Genomic DNA, 16,163 nt, shown 5'->3' with positions numbered 1-16,163 from the left:
GGGGGTGTTCATGAGACATAATAACAGAATTACGTATACCTTTCTCTAACATTCGTTAAACTTCTAGACGAGATGCTCATACAGTTCAATAATTCCAATAAACTAAATCGATAATATTTTCATATTTTCATTTACGTACCTGAACAAAGCAATCGTGAAAATGTAATCTCAAAATGAAAGCAGCATTACGAGGATCAGAAAGACAAGCACATTCCATTTCTTTCCTCACAATTCCTTCTACAGAAGGGCATGTTTTCTTATAATAATCAAGACTTAAATGTGAATCACTAATTCCATTCAATTTGCTAAAACAAATGCCAATAAATACCAAAACCAAAAACTCAAAAATCACAATTTTTGATTGACAAAAATTAATAAAAGCCATTGATATGAATTGTTTTTTTTTTTTTGGGCTAGTGAGTAGTGAAGATGAAGAATATACAAAATATGGTTAATATTATCACTTCATATATAGTATATATTATATAAGAAAATGAAGTTAACTTAGGATTTTGGTTAAAGTGATTATTTATTTTTGTCTTATGTTTAAAAAATTTTTATTAGTCAATAGAAGATGTAACTAATATTGTTGGTTAAGTTAGGTGAGTGATCTCAAACCAAATATTACCAAATAATATGATATAAAAATCAAAGGTTTTGTGTGTGTTTTTAAGGAGAGTTTTGTACGCAAATGTTAAATGCAAGTGACCAAACAAATATTTTTGTGTCTTTTTTCCAATAACTTTATTTACCATGTTTGAATAATTTAATTATTTTGTTGACATTTAGAAAAGGTCAAAAATATATTTAATTGTTACTTCAATTAATTGAACATAATAATTTTGTTAACAAGTACAAGAAATATATGTTGCTTCTAGGTCTTGAGTTTCATTGATTATGTAAAATATTTTTTACTCTATCAGATAAGTTGAATAGATACTAGTAATCATTTATCGTATATATTCATTTATTACTTCTTTTTTCCGATTTCAACCAACATTCTCCAAGATGGGGTAAAAGTTGCTTATATTTTACCTTTTTTAGATTCCACTTACGAGATCACACTGGATATTGTTGTTGTATTTTCCAAACAACAATAATCCAAGTGTGATATAATAAATCACTCTACCTTCCCCAGATCCAACTGGTATGTTGTTGTTATTGTATTTTCCAATATATACCCTTACTGTTATGAAAGCGGGTCATATATACCCTTATTGTTATGAAAGTGGCTCATATAAACTGGTTTTTTTTTGTTCTTCACCCAGTGTATGAAGCCCCCGCATTGAAGCTCCGACTAAATTTCAATCACGCACTGCAGCGCCATTCGGGGGTGACGGTCCCAATAAGATTTTCTCCATACCCAAGACTTGAAATCAAGACCTCTAATTAAAGATGAACGTCCCACCATAAGGAGGTTGAACAGAAAAATAGTCATATATAGTATTTGATTTTGATTACAAAATCTAATTAATCTGATTTTTGAATTTGTTTATTCCAAGGTTCTAGATTTGAACTGTCATTAAGTGTTTTTAGTCCTGATTTTGGTAATTAAAGACTTCAAAGTCTATTTTAAGTAAAATGGAAATTTGCTCAAAGCAAAGAATCAATTAACACGATACTATTTTTCTTAGTTTAATTCATGTACAAGAATGGTTGATTTCTTCATATTTTGCTGTTTTTCTTCTCTACAAAAGCTAACTTTGATTAATCTGATTACAATCTTGTAGCTCAAGATAAAACTAACTACTAAAAATATTCAACAAAAATCATGATGAAAATGTAAAAATGAATGTTGATATCGATGATGGGGTAAAAATTTATCCGCGTTTGATGTTTACACCAATCCAAAAAATTGTATAACATGTCTTTCTATACACTCTTTATCACTAAAACTATAGTGATGATTCACTTTTCTGCAGAACTAAACTGTAAACTGTCAAACCACGCGATCTCTAAATAGTCTAAATAGTCGTAGAATTGTCTCCAGAAGATAGATGAACTGCATAACACAGTGATGATTCACTTTTTTGCAGCACGACGAAGAAAAAATAGAATTGTGCTGATTGTCTAACGACTGCATTGAGTACCAACTGCGTGAAGTTTAATAGCACCAGTCGATTCAACAATGATAAAAGTTCTCAATATAAGCTCAGGTTAACTAGGACAGAGGGAGTTCTTCGTTCGTGTTCCTCATCAAATAAAATGATGGAATGTATGCATCCACTAACAACTACAAGACTAGGTCCTTAGCGTGGTAGTAAATAATCGACACACAAGTTTACGTGAAAACCTCCTTGTTCAAGAGAGTAAAACCACAACCTATCTCACAGGACTTTTCAAACTGTTTTCACTAATCTTCTCAAGCAAAAGCAAAACACAGTTTACAACCACGAGATTAACCTCCTAATCTCAATACTAAGTAATACACCCTATTACTTACTGAGCCTAAGCAATGCATCCATTGCCCACTATACTAACTCTCACTAGTTAATATAGACTTTTGACTTGTAAAACACAAAGTTACCCCTAACTAAGTTGTTACAAGATTCAAAAAAGGTTTTGAAATGTTTCTATCAAGAGTGAAATGAATCCTACAATATAAGCACAAATACAAGCAAACAAAACATCAGCAGGTTCGGAAAGCAATTCTTCGATCCATCAGGTCCCTTGCTGTTTTGGGAAGCTTGATTTTTCTCTCTTTGAATGAATGAAAGATTTGTTGTTTTTCATGTTGATTAAATCAACCATAAAGAATTATTAACCGTTGGACAAACAACCTCGTCAGTTCTGATTGGTTCAGTACACTGGCGACTCCACCAACCTCTGACACGACAACTTTCCATCTGGATAGCATATTGTCCTGGACGTGAACACTCTGTAGAGGATCGGGTCCCTGCACTTGTGAGGATCATCAAAACAAAACACCTGAAAGCTTATCATAAAACATGATATGTTGTTCATAAAAAAGTAATAGGAACCTCTGATAGTGTTCACCTGAGGAGGAAAAAGTTTAGACATAGCCGTATAGCATTTCATAGTTGAAATTCGGAAGTTCAACCAACCTGTTTCTTCTCAGGGTCAATGCCAGAGACTTCCGTGGTGGAACTACTCTTTGGTAATTATCTTTGGAGAGTCAAGGTCCCCATCATGCCCTCATTGAAGTAGATGTCTGGTTCACGCACGAAAGTCACAGTAGTTGCAGAAGACCATTTCACATAAAGTTTGCCAATTCCTTTCCGTGCTATTGCTCTTAAGCTAAACTCCTGCCCACGTCGTAGCTTCACAATTATGATTCCCCTGTATCAAATAGAGCAAGATGGTAAAGATCCTCTCTGGATAGTTAGCACGTATAAACCAAGAATATGCAACACAAATCTCCGAAACAAGCGTATTAGAAGGAACATTGTTTTCTCATACTGTGACGAAAAAAAAGTTGTATAATCCTTCTTTAAACAGTACTCTTTAACACCTTCAAAAATACTCTCCTGTTGAGAAAAGAAACCCTATTTACAAAGTTCGTTTAGGAGCTTGATTGATATCTAAGCACACTTATTAGTTGAAAGACACAGCCGATAATTCAACAGAACTATAGGATATTTTCCTCCACATCTCAGAATGACATATCGAAGGTACCTTAATGAGCACTCTGCAGAAAACAGATCCACCAATTGGAAACCAGGTTCACCTTCACGCCAAACTGATCTACACAAAATTCTCGATAACACCAAGATTGTTTTGCAATCTATATCAAAAAGATGTCATGAAAAGGACCACCCCACAGCAAAATGATGCAATTCCTAGTTCACAGCTATAGAGAAAAGTATCAGATATTCAAAGACGCTCAAAGAAATCAACAAATCACTCATTCCAAATCCAAAAATGGCAACTTTATTACCTCTCTATCCCAACCTAACTACTACAATTTTTCACCTCGAATTGTTCGAACTGTAAATCATATGCAACTAAACCTTGTATCAATAAAGCTAAAATACCTCTCTACAACTAGTTCAAGTTAAAAGCAAAACACTTAAGTAAAATAGAGAATATTTTTACTGAGTGCATTGATGCCTGCAGGCACAAAGACATTTGAGAAGACGACGATAACACAACAAATGGTGAAATGCTTCCATCACTTATTAACCGAAGTTATTTCTATACTCGAAAGATTTATCAAAGCACTCTTAGTTTGCTAATAATATCATTATTTTTCAAAAACAAATTCTATATTCAACATCCAAACATATTTTCATTACTGCAGTCACATATTGCTCACAATTCAAATGGTAAGAAAATACTTTTCAAAGAACATTGATATAAATTCAACGAAGGCATTTTGAGTTTCTCACATTTACATAATTAACACAGACTTAGAGATGGGACCTTATTGCACACTATTGCATAGTAGAGAATCTAGAAAAGCTAGGCTAAATCATTCGTCTAGTATCCTCAAGATACCTTGACACATCAGACCGCGTTGACAAGGGAGTTTCAGCACTAGAACCTCTTTTATTGTCCTAAGTAGACTCCAATTTCTGACATGGTGGATTTCTTTTCGATTTCTGTAGTTCAGTTACTGGACTGAGGATAGATAGCTCACTTCCTGGCTTTTCACAAATCAACAGTTCTGATACTCTTTTGGCAATACTACACTTTGCTGCAGGGGAAACTCCGTGCTCGCCAATTATGGAATCCAGCACTGCTTCTGACAATTGTTTGTTCTCTATAACAGCATTCCCAACACAAGGAACTGAATCATCTTTAGAGAAGCTAATCTGGACTCGAACAAAAAAATATAGAAGAAACATCAATGAGCTTATAGATAAATGCAATCCATTTTTTTGGTGCACAAATATTGTCCAAAGGGTCCTAATCGATGATGCAACTTGCAAGTGCCTATTTTTTTTTGTTATCGTTCAATATAGTTGATTATACATACCGTCAATGATCCAAGCGGTGATTGAGTAAAAATGATGGAGGCACCAGGTGGGAAGGTTTCACTCTGGAAAACATTGAGGAACTTTTCAATGGCCTCCCTCTCTGCATCACTGTAGGTTCCTATTGCTTTCCAATAGGCAACACAATTTTCTGCCACCTTCTCAGAGTATTGCTTACCCGTCAAGGGCAAGATCATAGTCACTCGAGTGAATTTCTCAAAGGGACCTACCAGAGAGGAAAGATGAAAATATTCACAAACGTTAACTTTGATGGAAACAAATCTCTTGATTGTTTTAAGACCCTAAATACTTAGCATCTTATATGATAAACCTCAGCTTAATTCTCCTATTCAGCAAATACCTGTAACGATATCCCTGAAGAATTCGACTGAATGTTCCAACTCCTCAGAGCTTTTCCCTTTCCATTTATCAGCTAGAAATGGAATAGCACTCTCTTCCAAGTACACACCGATCGCAGTAAACTTCACAAATTTTCCTTCAATCTCCAAACCTCTATTCCCTACCACACACATTAAAATTAAATTCATTATACAACAACAACTAAACAAATTGGATTCTGTACTACGAGAATTCATCATCAATTAACAAGTTTTACACTAGCTACCAAACACACATAAATTTTTTTATTCAACCATACATTATAAAAAAAACAACAAAACCTAACCAAATTGAATTCTCTGCTACTCGAATTCATCATGAATTAACAAGTTTTACACCAGCTACCAAACACACATAATTTTTTCTATTCAACCATACATTATGAAAAAACAACGTAACCTAACCAAATTGAATTCTCTGCTACTCGAATTCATCATGAATTAACAAGTTTTACACCAGCTACCAAACACACATAATTTTTTCTATTCAACCATACATTATGAAAAAACAACGTAACCTAACCAAATTGAATTCTCTGCTACTCGAATTCATCATGAATTAACAAGTTTTACACCAGCTACCAAACACACATAATTTTTTCTATTCAACCATACATTATGAAAAAACAACGTAACCTAACCAAATTGAATTCTCTGCTACTCGAATTCATCATGAATTAACAAGTTTTACACCTAGCTACCAAACACACATAATTTTTTTCTAATTTCAACCATACATTATGAAAAAAACAACGTAACCTAACCAAATTGAATTCTCTGCTACTCGAATTCATCATGAATTAACAAGTTTTACACCTAGCTACCAAACACACATAATTTTTTTCTAATTTCAACCATACATTATGAAAAAAACAACGTAACCTAACCAAATTGAATTCTCTGCTACTCGAATTCATCATGAATTAACAAGTTTTACACCTAGCTACCAAACACACATAATTTTTTTCTAATTTCAACCATACATTATGAAAAAAACAACGTAACCTAACCAAATTGAATTCTCTGCTACTCGAATTCATCATGAATTAACAAGTTTTACACCTAGCTACCAAACACACATAATTTTTTTCTAATTTCAACCATACATTATGAAAAAAACAACGTAACCTAACCAAATTGAATTCTCTGCTACTCGAATTCATCATGAATTAACAAGTTTTACGCCAGCTAAACAAAAACTAACAAAGCCTGAACAAATTGAATTCTCTGCTACTCAAATTCATCATGAATTAACAAGTTTTACGCCGCCTACCAAACACATAAAAAATTATTCGATCATACATTATAAAAAATTTTTAACAAAACCTGCGCCGGCGAGGAAAAACGTATTGTTGGAGCCCGGAGGTTTCACCACTGTTGGTGGGAACACATAATTCTCAACCTGCAATTTTGTAACGAGCGCCATTTGAGATCTATTAGTATTTAACTTTTACACGGAACCCTTTATATAGAGGAAGATACAGTGGTATAATGGTAATAGTAGAGTGGATTCAAGGGTAGAATTGACCGACAATAATTTGGATTATGTTGTTAGGTACAGTTAACGGCTCACAGTTACTCACCAAATTGCCGCCAGTCAAACTATACTTTATAATGCTTACCCAACTTTCCTTAACTAATAAATATTCTCTCGTGTCTCGTTTTGTTTCTCGACAGTTAAATTAACTATTCTTTTTATTTTATAATTTTTTTGTCCGATAATATTTATCAATTATTCACTTTGCACTCTTCGATCGAAAAGAAAGAAGAACTTACTGTGACTCCAAATTTTTCCTCGCAGCATACAACTTTATTAGATAAAGATGATTGAAAATTCAATAAACAGAGCAAAGACAAAACAATATAAAGCCTTTGAAAAGTTGTTGTCATAGCCATTGCAGTTGTCCTTCTGATTCTAACACATTATATAAAGAAATCTAAAAAGTTGTAATGAATGTTTTTGTCTAAATTAGAAGAAATTTTGATAAATTTATATCATAATTAGAAATTTTCATTTTGGGAAAACAAAAATTAATAAACATGCTCTTTGAATTGGGTCGGGTGGGTTGGGAAAATCCAATAGGAAGACGCCACCTAATAAATAATAACAAGAACAATAATTTAAAAAGAGGATGTTAGTATATATATTTTAAAAAAAACAGTTAAGGATATTATTTGAATGATATTTTTTATTATTGCCTTTTGTGAAATAATAAATATAACTTGATAAGTAGTTCCATTTATTTTCTAGAAAATATAAAACTTTATTAAAGGAAAGGGCAAATATGGGAAAAAAATTCAAACAACCATTTTGAACTTTGAACAGTTCTATTATTTTGAATAATGAAAAAAGCTCAAAAATTCAGTTAATATGAAATAGAGGGAGTATTAATTGAATTTGTGAGGAAAAATATTTAAGGACATAATTTGAATGATATTTTTCACTATTGGCCTTGGTGAAATCATAAATATAACTTGGTAAATAGTTTAATTTATTTCCTAGAAAATATGAAACTTCATTTAAAGGAAAGGGCAACAATGGAAAAAAATTCAAACATCCATTTTGAACTTTAAATAATGAAAAACCCCCCCAAAATTCAGTTAATAACGAGTAAAGGGAGTATTAATTGAATTTCTAAGACAATGCACACATATTAAGAAAAACATTTAAGAACAGAAAGACCATGGAATACATTTTGTTCCTATTCATGGAGATTCCGTAACTATTTCAAAAATGAAAAGTTTAACACAATTGATTATCTTTTTCTTTTCGAAATTGAAAGTTACTACTAATTCATGATATGGCATATACAGAAATAAGTTTTGTGTATATCTGTGAATAGAAGAAGATGAACATGATGTGGTTGGTCTGATTCACATTCAAAAGTTAGGCCTTATTGAAACCAAATATATAAAGTATGTACTTTTAGCCCCTCTAGATTAGCTTGGCAAAAAAGTCAAATTAATCTTTATTCATACATAGGCTTCTTTGGAAACACCGGTATCACTAAACTATAGTTAGATTATAACTTAACTATGGTAAGTTAGTATTCAAGACAAGTTTTCGTAAAAATAGGCAAATCCCTATGTAACAATTCCCATATTGTTACTTAAGGATCGCTTGATAGAGTTTATAAGAATACTTGGCCTAGCTCTACCCCTCCTCAAGTACGTACTCTATGGTCAACCTCTCGTGCCTCCTTACTGGAGCATCCACACATCTCCTCTTCACATGGCTAAACCATCTCAACCTCACTCTTCACAAGCCGCATCTTATCCTCCGCGAGGGCCACTCCCACCTTGACCCGAATAACTTCAATCCTAATCTTATCCCTCTTGACTCCTGTTATGCCCTCACATCCATCTCAGCAACGTTACTACTCCTCTATCCCAACTCAACAACTATAATTCCCCCCTTAGAATTGTTCAAAATGTACTACATCATATATCCAACCAAAGCTTAATTATTTGATATCATCTCAACCATACTTTAACAAGTACCTTGTTGATATCAAATATCAATAAAGGTGAAACACCTCTCTACAACTAGTTCAGATTGAACACATAAATTAAAATAGAGAGTATTTTTATTGAGTACTTGATGCATACAGATGAAAACACAACAAACAGTGAAATGTTTCCATCACTTATTGGCATCAAGTTATTTTCCTACTCAAAATATTTATCGAAACACACTCTCAGAAGCTAGGCTAAATTATTCGTCTAGTATACTCAGCCAACCTTAACAACATCAAATCGAATCCTAAGTAGACTCCTCAGCATTGCTCTTTTCTAACATTTCTGATACTCTTTTAGCAAGACTACGCTTTGCTGCAGGGGAAACTCCGTTCTTGCCAATCATCGATTCCAGTACTGCTTCTGATAATGGTTTGTTCTCTACAACAGCATTCCCCGATCCAGGAACTGAATCATCATCAGAGAAGCTAATCTGGACTTATAGAAGTTTACATCAATGAGCTTACTTATAGATAAATAGTACAATCGACTTTTTGATGCATACATATAGTCCAAAGGATCTAATAACTCGATGATGCAACGTGCAAGTTCTTAGTTGATTATACATACCGTCAATGATCCAACCACTGATTGAGTAAAAAGGATGGAAGCACCAGATGAGAAGGTTTCACTCTGGAAAATATTGAGGAACTTTACGATAGCCAGTCTCTCTGCATCACTGTAAGTTCCTATTGATTTCATAATGGCAACACAATTTCCTGCCACCTTTTCGGAGAATTGCTTACCAGTCAAGGGCAAGAGCAACGTCACTCGCATGAATTTCTCAAACGGACCTAACATAGATAACAAACGTTCATAAACATTAACTTCGAGGGAGAGGATTGTCCAAGTCATACCTAAGTGTAGCTCAAACTCAGGGGGGGATGCAGAGTGTATAAAATTTGGTACTCACTAAATCATTTTCTTCTTTTATACCGTGTTACAAAGGGCATTGATCTATTACGTTCACATTTCAATCTTAGCACATACCTGTAACGATATCCCTGAAGAACTCAAGTGAATATGTCAACTCCTCAGAGCTTTTCCCTTTCCATTTAGCCGCGAGAAATGGAACAACATTCTCCTCCAAGTATACCCCTATCACACTGAACTTCACAAATTTCCCTTCAACCTCCAAACCTCTATGTCCTACAACACACATTAAAGTCATTAGATCCATAGATTATACAACAACTACTACGCCTCAGTCACAAACAAGTTTAACTCATCGTGAAATAACAAGTTTTAAGCTTACTTCCACCTTACCATAACCCTCTTCCTTTATCCCGTCTTAGAGCTGACAATGTATACAAGATCTAACATGCGGAGTTAAATATTCAACATGAATTAACAAGTTTTAGGAGCTATCAACCTACCACAACCCTCCTCCCTTACTCAGGACCGACAAAGTAAGCAAGATCACACTTTTTTATTTAATTGGGGACGGGGGAGGGGATTACAGTATTATTAGTCAAACAACTGAGTTATTAACATTCGCACAGGGCAAAGTTATTAGATTATAGACTAGTAGTCAAGCAACTGAGTTATTATCGTGAAAACAATCATAGTAAAGACTTACCATTATACATGCAACATATAGTTAATTTATCGATAGATTAAAAAAAAAAAATCATTGTTTGTGCAAAAATTAATTAAGAAAACCTGCTCCACCAAGGAAAAAGGTATTGTTGGAACTAGGAGGCTTCACCACTTTTGATGGGAACACATTATTCTCAACTTGCAATTTAGTAACACAAGCCATTGATTTCTACTTTACTTGATTTTCACTTTTTTCACATAATAACACTTAGAAGGAAAATGATTAAATAGAGGGAGAGACAGTGGTTTAATGGTAACAATGGAGTGGATTCAAGGGTAAAATTGACCAGCGATAATTTGAGGTTAGGTACAGCCTGATGCCACTTTTTTAAAAGGCGGGGGGCGCAATGAGGCGTAAGTCTTGAAACACGGAGCGTAAGGCAGTGTCATTTTCTATTATGAGAGTTGCTTTATTTTATTTATACATTTTAGAAAAAATCAATACAATATGTTATTTTATTTATACATTTTAGAAAAAATCAATACAATATGTTATTTTATTTATACATTTTAGAAAAAATCAATACAATATGTTATTTTATTTATACATTTTAGAAAAAATCAATACAATATGTTATTTTATTTATACATTTTAGAAAAAATCAATACAATATGTTATTTTATTTATACATTTTAGAAAAAATCAATACAATATGTTATTTTATTTATACATTTTAGAAAAAATCAATACAATATGTTATTTTATTTATACATTTTAGAAAAAATCAATACAATATGTTATTTTATTTATACATTTTAGAAAAAATCAATACAATATGTTATTTTATTTATACATTTTAGAAAAAATCAATACAATATGTTATTTTATTTATACATTTTAGAAAAAATCAATACAATATGTTATTTTATTTATACATTTTAGAAAAAATCAATACAATATGTTATTTTATTTATACATTTTAGAAAAAATCAATACAATATGTTATTTTATTTATACATTTTAGAAAAAATCAATACAATATGTTATTTTATTTATACATTTTAGAAAAAATCAATACAATATGTTATTTTATTTATACATTTTAGAAAAAATCAATACAATATGTAAACATGGTAGCATAAACTATAAAGTATAAATAGCATTACATCAACAAATAAAAAATATGATTTATACCAAAATGCTACAAGTCGAATACATACATATATAAAAAAAAAATTACCTTATATATACATTATAATTTTCCGACAAAAAAGATTCAAATGAACTCACCTGTTTAACTCCAGTTGAAACCAATACGTTTTGTTACATGTTGTTTTCCTCCTTTTCTGGATAAGCAACTGACTAGCCAAAGCTTTGATCATCACGGTTCAACTAGTATTTCTAAATAACTTTATTTTTACTTGAAGTAATTTGTTTTATCCTTTCACCATATAGATTTGGGAAAGGTGATACATACATAGCCTTATTCCTATCTCGTGAGGTGATGTGTACACAACCTTAACCTTCACGTGAGTCGTGAAGATAAAGAAACTATTTTTGATAGACTCTCAACTCAAAACAAAATCCATAAACGGGGAGTGATGATCAATTGCGAGATGAAATTCAACGAAAGTTCAGTATCAGTACAAGATGATGGACAAAAACATGTACTTAAACGAAACAGAAACAGTGCCCTACGTTTCCATGATCAGTTGAGGTAAGTTTCTAAAGGGAAAATGGGTAAGTAGTTCAAGGATGTCTTGTTACAGGAGATATATTAAACATGAACAGTTTTCGCGGTTTTTAACCAATGAGGTTTTAACCTCCACGCATATGAGCGCCCAGCTCTCCAAACTGATCGTCTGCTTCCACGGTGTCATCTGAAAGGCGTACTGCATCCAACTTCTGCTTCAGCACTTCTATTGCATTGAGCACCAATTGTGAAGCTTTGACTGCGCCAGTTGTCTCAACAGTGAAAATAAAACTATCTTCCTTGGCATGTATCTCTACAACTCCAGGTTTCCCCATGGCTTCAGCTTTCTTGAGCACCTCATCATCATAAGTATATGCCTCAGGATCAACGACAATAACCTGTAAAGATGAAGATGAAATTGGAGTGTCTCGAGTAGAGCTTCCCAGAGAATATATATGACAAACCAATAAAAGGAATTAATTGGAGATGTCTCGACTTGCTTCTCTCATTGACCTATCAATACATGTTTCCCTTGTCCTCAGACTAGGTTAAAAGTTGAGATCTCCCTCATTTTCCAGGCTTCAGTAGATTGACCACCGAGCAAGCCCAGAACAAACTAATTCTGTTTTTTTACCATGCTGAATGGAAAGGAAAACGTGCAACCCCTCATACAAATGATTATGACTTGTAGAGCTCTGATCGGAATTTATCGGAATTCTAGTAGAGTTAAAATCCCCATATAAACCTCTGTACGGAAGGCTTCAAAATCTTGTTTTGGTCCGATCTTCTAAATCTTGTTTTTGTTAGGCAAAATACCTTGAGTTGCAATCTTATTCTTCAGATCTTATATATCTAATGAAGTTATAGTTGACCAACAAACAGAAATACCACTAGAAGTCCTAACGCTGAAATTCCATCTCCTTTACAATCAAATGATGCAATTCAGTGTGTTCTTTTTCTTTCATTTCAAAAAGCAATCAATTAGCATTTCCTAAATAAGCTCATAGAAAGTCTATGTAATGAAAAAATCAATACACTATTAGACCCCTATTCAGATTTAGCAAAAACATGATGCTTCACGTGAAAATTTTTGCTTACTCGCATCTAAAATATCCAGAAATTTTAGTTTTAATTTTCCAGCATGCTTCAACTGTTTTCTGTCATTGCCCCTCAATTGGAACACACTAGAGTTCACCATATTGACAAGAGAAAACTTTAGAGTCAAAAGCCTATAGTACCCCGGACCGAACCACTAACGACGAACCAAGTCAACTTTTCAGGAAAGCTGGACGGAAGATGACTACTTAGGTTTGACATCCCCCTTAGTTTCTCTTGATTTTTCTTGCTATATTTTCTCTACCATAACAAGCTCAAAGCATCCCAGTGGAAGTTATCACCCTTACTCGCTTAGTCAGTTCAGCTGTGTGTACATATTAAATTTCTCCACAGATGGGTAATAATACATAACTGAAAGAAAATTGTTGTTTGTGACACATTAATAAACCTGCAATTCATGAACAGATTCCAGAAAACAAAAAAAAAGGAACTAAAAGGGTCACTCTATACATTAGTATGACCACTTTTACCAATCAGACGAAATTGTAAACAAAATGGTAATATGAAATAATCAATTCATGCTCCACAGTTATTTATTACCACATATGAGGACCTTGCTCATAATTTTCACACACAAGCAATCCAGGATAGCTGTATGAACCAATTAAGCCAAAGTACTCCCTCTATGCCAAATTAACTCGTCTACACATACTTTCTTTTCATCTGAAAGTGTCAAATTTCGTGAAAAGTGTAATTTTTTTCCTGCACTTGCCAAGGTTCAGGATCTATTCCCCAAGAGAAAAATATAGCTCATTTTAGTTCTATTTAACTTTACATGAATCTTTTGATATACTACTATAGAAAATGAATCATTTGAACTCACTTAAAAAATGGATCTTTTGATATACTCACTTTATAAAAATGAATCATTTGATACATTCACTTCATAAAAAATGGATCTTTTGATATACTCACTTTATAAAAATGAAATCATTTGATACACTCAATTCATAAAAAATGAATCTTTTGATATAGTCACTTTATAAAAAATGAAACTTTGACATACTCTCATGTACAGATAACTAAAACATGGAATCTCACTGCAAGTTAACTGGACAACTTTGGAGGATTTTCCTTAATTTAAAAGGGATCAAGAGGGTGATGCCAAGAGATACAGTTGACGAGTTGGAGTGCTGGAACAAATATAGCACTCAGTCAGAACAGAACGAAAGATGGAAGATTATCCCTGCTTGCATTTGGTGGACAGTTTGGAAAGAGAGAATCAAAGGTGTTTTGAAGACGATCATAGCTCTATCCAGAAACTGAAGATGAAGTGCCTAGCCCTTTTCTATTTTTGGTGTAAACATGAATATATGGAAGACATAGAATCTTTTATTGATGTTCTAGGATCTCTGTAAGTAAGTTATATCTCAGTACATCTTCCTATATTTCCTTGTAAGTATGGACAGCTGTAGTTTTTATGCAACAAATAGTTATACAAAAAATGTTACCTTCTCAAAAAAAAAAAAAAAAAAACATGGAATCTCACCATAAAGGCATAGATCCATATCGTATTGGGACATCTACTCCCACATAGAGGAATTCCAGGAGAGGTACTAGGATTTCCAACTATCATGCATTTCCCAGTTTCCTAGTCAAGTGAATCATTTATCAGTATACCATGAATGGCAGACTCTGAGCATGATAAGAATCTTAGAGATAATCTCAGGATAAATGGGACAGAGGGAGTGTTTCATTCATCACCATATAATGCATGACATGCTGTTCATTGAAAAAGTAATAGGAACCACACATAGTGCTGAACAGATAAGAGGAAAAGTTCAGGCATAGCAGTATAGCATTTTATAGCAATAAAACATATAAAGTACGAAGTTCGACCAACCTGTTTGTTCTCAGGATCAATGCCAAAGACTTTTGTGGGACTACTCTCAACTAATTCTGTTTTCTCCTCGAGAGTCAAAGATTCCATCATGTCCTCATTGATGTAGATCTCTGGTTCATACATGAAAGTCACAGTTGCTGCAGGTGACCATTTTGCGTGATCTTTGCCAATTCCTTTCCGTGCTATAGCTCTTAACCTTAACTCCTGTCCACGTCGTAGCTTCACAATTATGATTCCCCTGCATAAAATAGAGCAAGATCATAAATATCCTCTCAGGATAGTTAGCCTGTATAAACCAAGGCATTTCTGCACCACAAATCTCCAAATAAGCATATTAGAAATAACACTACTTTCTTATATTAGCTGTGACAAAAAGGGCCGAGTAAGATAAACTAAAATCCTTCTTCATATGGTATTCACCTTCAAAACTACTGTTGTTTCGATAAAACAGAAGACCCTATTTACTAAGTTCACTAGGAGCTTGATTGATATCTAATCACTTTTTCTCGAAATCAACAGAATTATGGGATGTTCTTCTGCACTTCATGAAATGATATATCAAAGGCACCTTAATGTGCATCTGCAGAAAAAAAAGATTCACCAATTGGAACCAGGATCATGTCAACCCTTTGTAATTTCATTCAAACACAAAAAAATTTATAATCACCAAGACCGGTCTACAATCTCTATAAGAAAAGATGAAAACATAAGAAGAACTGACCCACAGCAGAATGATGCAATTCGTCATTGGCAGTTATAGAGATAAAAATACCCAGATATACAAAAAGACCAAAAAAAAATCAACAAATGACTCATTCCAAATCCTAAAAATGACAACTTCACTACTTTGTCCCAACTTAACTATAATTTGTCACCATCGAACTATAACTTAATCATTCTAAGCATCTTGACCCTAAATTAATAACTACCTTGTATCATTTCCCAATCTTTTGAAAGAGTAAAAGTTCATAATACCTCCCTATAATTGGTTAGGGTTAAGAACAACTCAAGGACAAACAGAGAGCGTATTTCTATTGAATGCTTAATGCCTGCACGCACAAAGTTATTAGAGAATATGACAGCAACAGCAACAACCCCCCCCCCCCCCCCCACGCCCGCT

The 16,163-nt window shown here is 33.4% G+C and overlaps 4 protein-coding genes across 8 annotated transcripts in view; all 4 read right to left on the bottom strand.

Annotated features, from left to right (window-relative positions):
- Window positions 1-385, bottom strand: part of LOC102595116 (peroxidase 11) — a 3,756-nt gene extending 3,371 nt beyond the window's left edge. The window contains exon 1 of the mRNA XM_015309292.1: window positions 140-385. Within this exon, the coding sequence (XP_015164778.1) occupies window positions 140-385 (246 nt within the window). The remainder of the gene's footprint in view (window positions 1-139) is intronic.
- A 2,138-nt stretch (window positions 386-2,523) lies between these two features.
- On the bottom strand, window positions 2,524-6,785 carry LOC102599379 (chalcone--flavonone isomerase B). Of its 5 annotated transcripts, none has more exons than XR_367385.2 (7): window positions 6,662-6,785; window positions 5,299-5,457; window positions 4,940-5,163; window positions 4,459-4,775; window positions 3,637-3,705; window positions 3,066-3,300; window positions 2,524-2,896 (listed from the first exon to the last, which is right to left on the bottom strand). XR_367385.2 is itself a non-coding variant. In XM_006348549.2 (4 exons), exons 1-4 carry the CDS (start codon window positions 6,759-6,761, stop codon window positions 4,518-4,520), a joined length of 741 nt encoding a protein of 246 aa, XP_006348611.1. In that variant the 5' UTR covers window positions 6,762-6,785; the 3' UTR covers window positions 4,226-4,517. The 5 variants fall into 5 exon arrangements, 1 of the variants encoding a protein (XP_006348611.1); XR_001473570.1 differs by having other exon boundaries at window positions 2,524-2,878; XR_001473571.1 differs by lacking the exons at window positions 2,524-2,896; window positions 3,637-3,705 and having other exon boundaries at window positions 2,918-3,300.
- Window positions 6,786-8,953: 2,168 nt separating this feature from the next.
- CHI (chalcone--flavonone isomerase) lies at window positions 8,954-10,638 on the bottom strand. The gene is made up of 4 exons (XM_006348548.2): window positions 10,514-10,638; window positions 9,842-10,000; window positions 9,422-9,645; window positions 8,954-9,284 (listed from the first exon to the last, which is right to left on the bottom strand). Exons 1-4 carry the CDS (start codon window positions 10,611-10,613, stop codon window positions 9,099-9,101), a joined length of 669 nt encoding a protein of 222 aa, XP_006348610.1. The 5' UTR covers window positions 10,614-10,638; the 3' UTR covers window positions 8,954-9,098.
- Window positions 10,639-11,975: 1,337 nt separating this feature from the next.
- LOC102598724 (DNA-directed RNA polymerases II, IV and V subunit 3-like) overlaps window positions 11,976-16,163 on the bottom strand; it is a 5,745-nt gene continuing 1,557 nt past the window's right edge. Inside the window, exons 2-3 of the mRNA XM_006348547.2 lie at window positions 15,044-15,281; window positions 11,976-12,482 (exon numbers count right to left, since the gene is read on the bottom strand). Of these exons, the coding sequence (XP_006348609.1) occupies window positions 12,210-12,482; window positions 15,044-15,281 (511 nt within the window). The 3' untranslated portion in view covers window positions 11,976-12,209. The remainder of the gene's footprint in view (window positions 12,483-15,043; window positions 15,282-16,163) is intronic.

This window comes from Solanum tuberosum, unplaced genomic scaffold, assembly GCF_000226075.1.
Source record: "Solanum tuberosum cultivar DM 1-3 516 R44 unplaced genomic scaffold, SolTub_3.0 scf00103, whole genome shotgun sequence".
In the NCBI taxonomy this organism is placed as follows: domain Eukaryota; kingdom Viridiplantae; phylum Streptophyta; class Magnoliopsida; order Solanales; family Solanaceae; genus Solanum; species Solanum tuberosum.
Note: the sequence above shows the minus strand (reverse complement) of the source record. Positions and strands in the feature narration are given on the sequence as shown.